Source organism: Acanthisitta chloris, unplaced genomic scaffold (assembly GCF_000695815.1).
Source record: "Acanthisitta chloris isolate BGI_N310 unplaced genomic scaffold, ASM69581v1 scaffold17251, whole genome shotgun sequence".
NCBI lineage: Eukaryota > Metazoa > Chordata > Aves > Passeriformes > Acanthisittidae > Acanthisitta > Acanthisitta chloris.
This window is the reverse complement of record NW_008655635.1, coordinates 29,326-40,769: the sequence shown is the minus strand read 5'-3', so window position 1 is coordinate 40,769 and position 11,444 is coordinate 29,326. Positions and strand designations below refer to the sequence as shown.

General features: G+C 47.1%; 2 protein-coding genes across 2 annotated transcripts in view; both read right to left on the bottom strand.

Annotated features, from left to right (window-relative positions):
- Window positions 1-1,751, bottom strand: part of TMPRSS6 (transmembrane protease, serine 6) — a 16,114-nt gene extending 14,363 nt beyond the window's left edge. The window contains exons 1-3 of the mRNA XM_009083998.1: window positions 1,595-1,751; window positions 1,297-1,439; window positions 1,042-1,109 (exon numbers count right to left, since the gene is read on the bottom strand). Coding sequence (XP_009082246.1) covers window positions 1,042-1,109; window positions 1,297-1,439; window positions 1,595-1,751 — 368 coding nt within the window. The remainder of the gene's footprint in view (window positions 1-1,041; window positions 1,110-1,296; window positions 1,440-1,594) is intronic.
- Window positions 1,752-9,574: 7,823 nt separating this feature from the next.
- Window positions 9,575-11,444, bottom strand: part of IL2RB (interleukin 2 receptor, beta) — an 11,202-nt gene continuing 9,332 nt past the window's right edge. Inside the window, exon 10 of the mRNA XM_009083997.1 lies at window positions 9,575-10,399. Coding sequence (XP_009082245.1) covers window positions 9,575-10,399 — 825 coding nt within the window. The remainder of the gene's footprint in view (window positions 10,400-11,444) is intronic.

The following is an 11,444-nucleotide window of genomic DNA, read 5'->3' as shown; positions in this document are numbered from 1 at the left end:
TTGTCCATACTGTGATACAATGTTCAGTGCTTTGCAAGAGAAAGCCTATTTATGCCATCTGGCTTTAGTGATGACCATATGAACTCAAATTAATGTGATAATTAATCAAGACTGGTCTAATGAGTAGTCTCATTTCAGGTAGAAATGACCTTTGTATACTACTGACCAGGGGTTGAAAAGAAGCACTCAAGACTTCACTGTCTCACCTCCCAGTGGTGACAAGTGGATGATTTATGACACAGTACCTTACCACAACCCATTAATGCTGCTCAAGCTGCAGGAGACTGTAACTGGGAAAGCTCTGTTCAACCACCTGGCAGAGAAAATTGGCTGGGGGAGGGGGAATAGATGTTGAAACAAACCTTTGCTCAGTAAAAGGCTAGAGTTGCAAGTGAAACTTTTCTTTCCCCAGTTGAAAATGGAATTTCATCAAAACTGATGGACAAATTTAAGGGTGTAGTTTTCCATAGAAAAAAAATCAGAAGCAATTGTACACATCAGCCTGGAAGTTATTTCTGCTATCCTGATCTACTGTTACGACCTGCAAAGCTGTAGTCTCACATCTGTCCCATTCCACTATTACCCTATTCCCAGGTGGACCAAGCTTCTTGGCCGGAATACCTTTTCCATGGTGCACTCTGGCCTCTCCCTTCTGGTGCCTAGAATCAGGCCATAAAATCACTTCCTTGAATCAGAGAAATCAAATTCCAGCTGCATAGTTTCTACTGACAATGCCAAGCCCAGTTTCTTTTTCTTTTTAATTTCTTTCCAGTGCATTTTTTTAACTCTCTTGAACTTTTGCCTATTTGAAAAAATTTCTCAGTTTTGGCTTTTCATCATGACCTGGGATGAACAGGAACATCAAAATATCTCCAGCTCTGTTATGTTGGAACCATTCTGAATCTGAACTGTCCAGCCCAGCCTGGAGCTCAGGGGGGACACTGCAGAAGTTTGTCATGGCCAGATTTCAGTGAAACCAAAGTACATTTGACTGGAAGATCTCACACACGAACAAGCAAATATGCTGTGGATGCTACTCACCCAAAGGCATACACTGTACTCGAGTTGTAATATCGACCCAGCTCTGTGGCACGAATCAGTTCCTTCAGCTGCAACGAGAATGTTGTCTGATAACTAGAGTGCAATGTTGCAGTTGCAAAGCACCTATGGCCAATCCGATGCTTCATCCCTCTTGCTGTACAGACCCACTGAGTCTGTCCTTGGATGGGGTACCTGACCCCTTCCTCATTCTACTCACAGCCTCAGGGCCAGCTCTGTTCATGAAATTATCCTCACCATGTTCTGGAGCTTAGCTGACTCCAACCAGAAGGCTCTGGACTCCACCTGCCCAAGGTCCGGGGAGTACTTGCGATTGAGGACCTGGAGGCTGCCACTGTAAAACTGCAGGATGGATGGCTCCAGGTGCCATGGTCTGTAGTCTGCCAACAGAAGACACCACTGGATTACCTCGGTGATATGTAGGAGAGAGCGGCTTACCCCTATGTATGAGTCTCTAAAAGTCACCCAGAGTCCGGACATTGCTTTGACAACACCCCGTCCACTTCCTGCAGAGGGACAAAAAGTGACTTTTTACCTAAGAAATACCAGGTTGCTGCAGCAGCTCCAGCCAGCACAAGAAAGGCTATCCCAAGTGGCACGTAGCAGAGGCAGTGACGTGAGTTAGACTCTGATCTGTCATTCGAGAGAGAGCTGGAGTCTTCCTCCGGTTCCTCAGCCTCCATCAGGGGCATCTGGTGACACAGCACATCATGGTGAGCCTGGGTTTTTTGCTTCCCTTTATACCTGTCTCTGGAGTTGTTGTGCTATCTCTGTCCTCCTCTCCCAAGATCTATTGCTCCAAGAGATCTCTTTGCCAACCATCAAAGTCTTTGCTCAGAACAAATGTGAGTAAAACTCCTAAATCAGTGGGAGACAGGCTTCCAGGACACTGTCCTGTCTATGCCTCCTGGTAATCCCTTGGATTTCAAAGGCATTCCCTGGATTTTGGTTCTGCCAAAACCACAGATGAGTACAACAATGAATTTCTCTGAATAGAAAAGTGTTGTCCTCCCAGGCTGGGAATCGTTTTAAAACTGGTATTTTATTGATCCAGGAATCAATGCAAAAGAAAATATGTGACCTCAAATGTACACAGAAGTTGCACAAAACAGCCACAGCCTGGGAGCCTGAAGTTGCACTTTGCCTGCTGTGCCTTTTTATCTTGGTCCCTTAAAGTAAGCAAACCTTGCCGTTCCCACCAGACCATGAGTCCTTGGGCGAAGCCCATGCTGGCACTGACTCACAAGCTGAGCTGGTGAGAAGAGGGCACCTGAATAATGTTCAGCCCTCCACCACCCTCTGCTTGTGCCAGGGGACACCTTCTGTCTTCCTGTGCTCCTCATCTCCCCCAGGCTTCTTTTGCCTCTTCCTGACTGCTTCCCTTCTGTCAGCCCCAGACTCTGAGGGCAAGAAATGTCATTGCCCAAGACAGTCACATTAATATTTGTTATCTCACCCACTTTCTTCTTCCTTTCCTCTGCCACCACCCAGTGCATTCCTGTCCCCAAAGGTTTTCTGTGTTTCTGTGGTTGGAGAGGAGAGGGATGTGAATGCATCTGCATGGGAGGACATAGAGTCTTGGGGAATGCTCATATCCTGTCTGTGTGTCAGTGAGTTGTCTTCATGCCCAGTGGTGTGTGTGAGCATGGGAGCAGAAGTGCATGGAAGGGACTCGTTAGAGATGTGGGAAGAGATGTCTGGCCTCATGTACATTTTAGCCTGTGTGGATGCCATGGAGCATCACTTGAGAAGAGTGAGTAGGCTTTTCAGCCTACTCTCCCCCAGTTATGGAGCCCCAAGCCCTCCAGGCTGCCTTGCAACATGGAAACGCATTTGCAGAATGTTAGCAACAGGTAATTCACTCTGGAACATTAAACACAACCTGGTGAACATCAGCACTCAGATAACCAGTCACACATCTGCTTGCTCTAGCACACCCTTCCAGAGAGGCAGGGGGTACAAACGGGCCCAGCACAGGCTGCTCTCCCTCGCTTCTCGTGGGGCACCTTTCCGTGCAACCCCTGGGGAGGATCTCCTCCCCAAGGAGCTAAGTTGGGCAGTCCAGGAGAGCAAGGACACTTCTCCACTATCACAGCATTCCTTCAGAAACAGTAGGCATAAGCACAACTGCAGATGGAGGATCAGGGAGAGGAGGGCAGGAAGCAGTAGCAGAAAAGCCTCTTTGTTAGTAGATTTGATGGTAGGTGCTGGGATTTCCCCCAGAGTTGCAGACCTACCTTTAAAGCCTGCTGCTGCCTGTGACACCTGGCCCATACCCCGTACACAGGCCAGTTCACCCACGCATGGAGCAGGGGAGAAAGTAGGACATCTATTTACCCAAGCTCAAGGTTTCCTCAGTGATCAATAACCTGTTGTCATGTCCCTTCAGCTCGGCCTTTGTCCTACACTGTCCTTCCACGATGGGTCAGCACACCCCGTACGATGGCTTTTTTTCTCGTCTGAAGTGGAGGTTTTGAAGGCTTAGAGGGGGAGAAGATCTGCAGGATGAGCAGGGACAGTCCAGAAGAAGTCAAGATAGGAGCACCTCCAGCTGCGCAGAGAGGAACAACCCAGGAGGCTGGTGCAGATAGCTTATGTTGTCTTTCTCAGGGGACAGGGAGTTGCTGAGCAACTGCTGTATTTCTTAGCCACCTTCTCTGGTCCCATTGGAGGGAGAGGTGATTCGCAGGATGTGTGCTCCCCAGCACAGGGATGGAATAGATGCTGGCTGGCAGGTGTAGATTGCTGGAAGAAGAGAAGATGACAGTAGACCGTGGGTCTGCTTACCACAGTGGTCATACAGAGGAAAGCAAAGCACAGTGCCTCTCCGTTCCAACCTGCAAGACTCCCTCTGATCTTCTTGCACTTCTCGCTGCCCAGTCTCCTGACACTGGGCTCCCCACACTCAGTTGCACCACCAGTCACTCCTTCTGCAGCACCTGCTTTTCTTCCAGACCCAGGTTCTTCTCAGCTACTTTTCCTGCACCACCTTCTACTTACAGCCCCACAGCTCTGTATGTGCCTCTCTGTTTTTCACAAAAAGCAGTGATGCTGCAGCTAGAACAGAGTAAATAGAGTTATTCTGTCAATAAATGGGTGGAGGGAATGGGAACATGGATGACTCTTGACCTGAGGCTGAGCTCCAGCCAGTGGCATCGATGTGGGGTTGAGCTCATTTGAGCCAGGGCTCACTTAGGTTCATTTGGACAGCTGGGCAAAGATAGCTGTTTTCAGCTCTGCCACTGGATCAGGTTTAGTCTTGGACTGCATGAAGACCAAAAACCATTGCCATAGTCACCTCATGGTAGATTCTATTAGATAATGTTAAATGGGAATAAAAAGCCATAGTTTGACTAGGAATGTTTTCAGAACTGCTCGAAAGATTTGAGGCCTGATTTCACTTAAAAAATTTACTTTGACCCCAAGTTTCCCCAGATCATGGGGGCCTAGCTGCATCTTTAGGCATATATGTGTTCATACATAGCTTTTCTGAGTTTATAAGGGCTTGTCACAGTGGGTCAGAACCCAGTTGAGGGTAATTCCCAGTGTGAAAGACCTTATGTTTTTGTGTTCAACTTTCCTGGAAAGAAGTATCTTCCTTCTCTGGTATTTTCAGCAGAAAAAGCGTAGAATCTCAATCTGATCTATATAAGCAAGCATACCACATCTGTCACCGCAGGCTTTTGAATCAACCAAGGACCCAAAACCTTGATCAGATCTGACTTCAGAGGAATTCCTTTGCTGCAAGCACCCTTTACTTTCTGCTTCTCCACAGTAAAAAAAGGAAGGAAGGGATGTGGGAGGAGGCTGAGAGTGATGTCTATTTACGAACAAGGTATCTTGGAAAGAAGGAGATGAGAGATGTGACAGTTATCTTTGCTGTCTCTGGGCTTAAGATAAAGAGAGGACTCATGTCTGTGGCTGTTAGCTCAATATTTTCTACACGGTGCTATTATTCAGCTATGGTTAGCTTCTAGTACTGATGGACACCATCGTAGCACGTTTCTGTAGTTTCGCAAACCACACACCGTGTTCACATCGGCTTGAGAGGGAACTGCTGCCCGTGTGACATTTCCAGAGAGCTCTTGGGGACCCAGAAGTGAAAGGTCCCCAAATCACTCAGAGTGTTATGCCTTTGGTATTCACAACCTGGGTTACTCACACATGAAACCATGTGATCTTGTCTTCCTGGAAGAAAGGTCCGGTTATTGCCAGATCTGATGTTGAGCACTTCCTGCCGTGGTGTGTCACACATTCACACCCAGCATGGCTGCGAAAGCAGCGCTAACTGCTTGCCAGCTCGAAAGCTGTCAACATTTTCACAAGGGGGAATGGAAAGATACTGCACCAGCAGAATGGTCCTCAGGGGCAGAGCAGGATGACCTCTAACTTTGCTTTCTCTTTTAGGTAGCCAAGTCCCTTGGGGAAGGGAGTAGGAAGGAGAGCTGAAGGTATATTGGTCACAGCAAAGTCACTTGGTCACTATGGGTCACTTAGTCTCCTGTTTAGAAAAGCTGTTAATCCTTTCCCCCCACCCCAAAAGACAGAAAAACACTGTAGATTCCTTAATATTTCATTTATTTACAAAGAGGCAAACCTTTTCTTTTGTACTTATCTTAGCAGCAAGAGGTACTCAGGAAAAGTACAGGGATGTCCTTAGGCCATGAAGAGAGAAAATTAGAAAGGAGAAAGCCCAGCTAGAACTCAATCTAGCCGCCATCATAAAAGAGTTTTAAAAAACGTTTTTACAAATATATTAATAACAAAAAGAAGGTCAGGGAGAATCTCCATCCTTTATTTGACTTGCAGGGGGAACATTGCCACCAAGGATGAGACTAAGCTATTTAATGCCTTCTTTGCCTCAGTCTTTAACAGAAAGACCAGTTGTCCTCAGAGTACCCAGCTCCCCTGAACTGGAAGACAGAGATGGGGAGCAGAATAAATCCCCTTTAATCCAGGAGGAAGTAGTTAGTTACCTGCTGTATCACTTAGACACTCCCAAGTCTATGGGGCTGGATGGGATTCACCCAAGGGTATTGAGGGAGCTGGTGGAAGAGCTCACCAAGCCACTCTCCTCATTTACGAGCAGTCCTGGCTAACCAGGTAAGTTCCAGGTGACTGGAGGTTAGCCAATGTGACACCCATCTACAAGAAGGACCATGGGAAGGTCATGGACCAGATCACCTTGAGTGCCATCACACAGCACATGCAGGACAACCAGGGCATCAGGCCCAGCCACCATGGGTTTATAAAATGCAGGTCCTGCTTGACCAGCCTGATTTCCTTCTGTGACAAGGTGACCCACTTAGTGCATGAGGGAAAGGCTGTGGATGTTGTCTACCTAAACAATAGTAAAGCCTTTGACACTGTCTCCCACAGCATTCTCCTGGAGAAACTGACAGCCCATGGTGTGAATAGGTGTACTCTTTGCTGGGTGAAGAACTGGCTGGCTCACTGAGCCCAAAGAGTTGTGGTGAATTGAGTTAAATCCAGTTGGCAGCCAGTCCCAAGTGGTGTTCCCCAGGGCTCAGTATTGGGGCCAGTCCTGTTTAGTATCTTTATTGATGACCTAGTTGAGGGGATCAAGGGCTCTCTCAGTCAGTTTGCAGATGACACTGAGTTGGGTGGGAGTGTTGATCTATTGGATGATATGAAGGCTCTGCAGTGGGATCTGGACAGGCTGGATTGATGGGCTGATGTCAATTGTATGAGGTTCAACAAGGTGAAGTGCTGAGTCCTGTATTTGGGTCACAACAACCTCAGACAGTGTTACAGGCTCAGGGCAGAGTGCCTGGAAAGCTGCCCGGCAGAAAGGATCTGGGGGTGTTGGTCAATAGTTGGCTGAACATGAGCTGGCAGTGTGCCCAGGTGGCCAAGAAGGCCAATGGCATCCTGGCTTGTATCAGAAATAGTGTGGTCAGCAGGACCAGGCGAGGGATTGTCCCTCTGTACATGGCACTGGTGAGGCTGTACCTCAAATCTGGTGTCCAGTTCTGGGCCCCTCATTACAAGAAAGACATTGAGGTACTGCAGCATGTTCAGAGAAGGGCAATGGAGCTCATGAAGGGTCTGAAGCACAACTCCTGTGAGTGACCTGGGGATGTTTTGACCAGAGAAAAGAAGGCTCAGGGGAGACCTTACCGCTCTCTACAACTACCTGAAAGGAGGTTGTGGTGAGGTGGAGGCTTCTTACCTTCTCCCAAGTAACAAGTGATAGGTCAGAGGAAATGGCCTCAAGTTGTGCCAGCGGAAGTTCAAGTTGGATATTAGGGAAAATTTCTTAACTGAAAAAGTGGTTAAGCATTGGAACAGGCTCCCTAGGGAAGTGGTGGAGTCACTATCTTTGGAAGTGTTCAGAAAACAAATACTTTGCAATATGGTTTAGTGGGTAAAGTAGTATTTGGTTGAAGATTGGACTTCATGATCTTGGAGGCCTTTTCCAACCTTAATGATTCTATGATTCTATGAATAAAAAATATCTGCATTGGGACAAGATGCCCATCCGTACGACTAGGATCCTTGGCCCATGTAGGATGGCAAATTGCCCATCAGGATCAAGGGATGAAGTGCCTCTTTTTGAAGTCCATCTCTGAAGATTCTCAAAGCGTAGAGAACATCTGGGAAAACCTTGTGCTTCCTTCTCTGGGAAGCTGTGAGTTCTTAACTTGTTGTCTCCTGGAGACAATGGAGCAGTCCATGTCTTGAAACAGGCAATGAAGAAGCTGATGAGGGGAGAGGTATAGCTCCCCCAGCTGTCTCAGCTCCTGGTAGGATCAACTCCTTTGATCAGCTCTTTTGAGGTGAAATCCAAGCCGGTAGGTGACCCTGTAGCTGTGACTCATGATGACATTCAGGATGCATAATGCAAGGTCAGGTAGCAGTGCAGGCCCAGGGGAAAGGGGAATCTTGATGCCTGTACAGACAGGGATGGGAAAGAATTAGTTCTAGTTGATCCTCACAGGTGTGGCAGAAGTACTAAGAAGTCTGATATCCTTGAGCTTTTTGGTCTAAAAACTCTCAGAAGAGTTTTTAAGAGCTAAGAAGAACTCTTAGCACAGGGCTGGTATTTTCCCACTGCTGAAAAATCCAGAAATATGGCAAGAAAGTGGAGAGATGGTACAGATGTTGAATGCAGGGATCAATGTAACCAGAACAACTTGCCTTCCTTTGCCTTGCCACTTTTCTTCTGTGGTGTGCTTCTTTTTCTCAATCCAAATCAGCAAACGTAGAGGAAAAAGAAGCAACAAAGTCTGTGCTATCTCCATTCTTTGTGAGTGGATTGAGGTTTTCTTTTCAGCAAAGGTGCTGATTTGTGGGCTAGTTTTTCTGGGCTCATTCGCCACATCTTTGCTGCTAACTAGGCAATAGTTTCTTTTGAGCAATGGAAGGAATGGGCAGCACCGTCGTGATGTTTTCCACTAATACAGGATGTGGGATGAACTATTCTGCAATCAGCTTGTCATAGTCAAATAACTGTAGTCTGAAGCAGGGCAGAGAGGCTTTCGATTTCATGAAAAATATTTCAGCAAGACTGAGAAATTGTGTGTGTTCTGCCATCAGCAGAGCTGGAGGAAAGAAGGAGGGGGAGGGGATTTCCCCAGTATTTTTAACCCAATAATGGGGATTTCTTTTTTTACACTGCACTGCTTAGACAGCTGACATAGTTGTGGCTCTGAGCTGACTCTAGAGACTCAAGTCTAAAGCTGGACCGGGTTGCTTTGAATGCAATCTCTGACTAAAACCTGAAGTGGGGATATCACAGAGAAAAATCACACCCTTGGTCAGCCAGGAGGAGATGTCTTCACCCATTTCATCATCAGCCACAGCACTGACCAGCAGTGCTATTGTCATATCCACCTCTTCAGGCACTTCTCCCTCCCATTAGAGGTTTTTAGGCCAGGACAAGGCAAATAGACCATGTGCCTGCTCAATCTCAATGCTGAGTGCAGCAAGATGCAGAACATGGAAATGCTGGCACAGCCTCCTACTGGGAGCTGGGAAGGGACAAACAAGCTGATGAACTTTGGGATGTCACTTGAGCAGTGTGGGAAGGAGTTTCTATGCCATCAGAGCCAGTAATAGCAGCAAAACAGGTTCAGTTATGAAGGTGAGTTGTTGCTGGCCAGTATGCCTAAGAATCAGGCTTCTATGCCTCTATGACCTGTGTAGCCACTGAATAGCTTTAATATGCCTTCATCATTCTCCATGCCTTATTTTACTGTCCACTTGCCCAGTTCTCCATGCAAAATGTTTACTCATTTCCAGGAGTCAGTTTCACTAATGCTGTACCTCAGGAACTAGTGCTACTCATATAACCATCCTTGAATTTACACCTTGTCCATCCTATTCGTTTTCTGTTTTTTCAACCCTCAACAGTAACTGTGTTCTCCAACCTCATTAACAAGCAGTGCCAAGGGGTTTGATGCTGAAGTCATGTTATGAATCGAAGAACTGTCCATCTAGCCTTCCCTGCAGAGGTGGACTTGCCCACCTCTGGGTTTCCTCCAGGCAGATCCTAGACAGAGCAATGGCTGTACTGGCTTTGGAGGTCTCTCAGAGAAAGGTAGGCACCAGTGTTTGGGATTTGGCTGGAGAAGGCTGTTTTGCATGGATCCTCATCCTGTCTTGGCCTTGTAGGTGAAGGCTGGGAGAAAGAAGAGGTAGCATTTGCTGCTGGAGTGCAGGGATCAGTCAGGGGGTCTGCCTTCTCACTCCCCTCCATTACATCAATAGTATTGCTGGCATGCAGGTCTGGAAGGTCAGGAAAGTCAGTGTCCAGCTGGCACAGGGCCTCAGGAGGTTGTGAAACTGCTTTGTCCATCACTTTCTCATTCTGCTTCAGAGCTGGTGTTTGTGAGGTGCCTTCACTTGACTGGAGAGCCCCAGAAATAGCCATGGCACGCTGGGCTTCACCTGTCTCTTCCATGAAGGAGCTGTTCTGGAAGCTCTGGGTTGCCTTGATACAGTGAAAAACATTGGGGGCCAACATGGTCATGTCCTGTGCCAGTGTGCAGAGGTCTGGGGAGGGGAGAGCATGGTAAGACTCGTGATCCTTGTTGCCACTGCCTTCCTGGGTGAATGGCTCGTAGGTGAAGTAGACCTGACAGGGCTCAATCTCAAAGGAGTTAGGAAGGTGAAAGAAGAAGTAGCCTTGGTTGGTGAAGCAGCTGGATACAGAGTGCACACTGGTTTCTGTGGGAGGATCAGCAGTCAGGCTTCCCTTGGAAAGGAGAAACTGGGAATCCTGGTCATTCTTCTGCATCACCTCGAGCATGGAGATCTCGGGGACTGTGCTGTTCACACAGTAGGAAGATGTGGAGAATGGGGAGGAGAGCCATTTCTGATGGGAAGAAACACAGAAGAGAGAGAGACTGTGAGACCCAAAGTATAGCACTCAGTGAGGAACCAAAGATTTCTTCTGTGTGACCACAGCAATTAAATGACCCCTTCTCTGTCTAAGCAAGAGTTACCAGAGGTGATGGGGAGGGAAATTCACATTCATGATGTCTCATCTGGGGGATTTTCAGAGACAGTATTTCTTTCTGCCACTTTGAAATCAAGAGTAGATCTCTTAAGTCTCTGTTTTGAGATTTCTGGAGCAGGGAATGGAAGATCACAGAATGTTCATAGACATAGATGGAGAATTAAAGTGAAAGGAAGGATAAAACTTAAAAGACCATAAGATGAAGTGAGAATGAAAACATGAAAAATAGTACTGAGATGCATCTCATGCAATCTATTCCTAGGTGCTGAACCAGTTTCTGATACATCTACGCAGCCATATGCAGATTTCTTATCTAAAGTGCTCTTCCAGGCCCCTTGTGCCTAATTTCCACATTCATTCAGCCACATCCTGCAGTGCATCATTATCCTTAAAAATAAACTGGGTTTGATGACATCCAGCTTCATTGTCTTTATGGGCTGTAAAGCCAATTTTCCAAGCTCTTTCTGCACTGATATAGTGTCTTCTGTGCCTGCTGCCACTCCCATCCCCCTACTCTGCACTGTAGTTTAAGGCTTTTTGCACTTAGGCTTTTCCAAAGCTTTGCTCTCTCTGGACCTCCCTCCCTTCTGAAAGCAAGATGCCCCCTGGGATCACCTCCCACATATTGTATCTGACACTCCCTTTAATACTGCACAGAATGGTAATTGTCTCCTTGCAGCTGCCCATACTCAGAGAGCACTCCCATCCCCCTACTCTGCACTGTAGTTTAAGGCTTTTTGCACTTAGGCTTTTCCAAAGCTTTGCTCTCTCTGGACCTCCCTCCCTTCTGAAAGCAAGATGCCCCCTGGGATCACCTCCCACATATTGTATCTGACACTCCCTTTAATACTGCACAGAATGGTAATTGTCTCCTTGCAGCTGCCCATACTCAGAGAGAGGA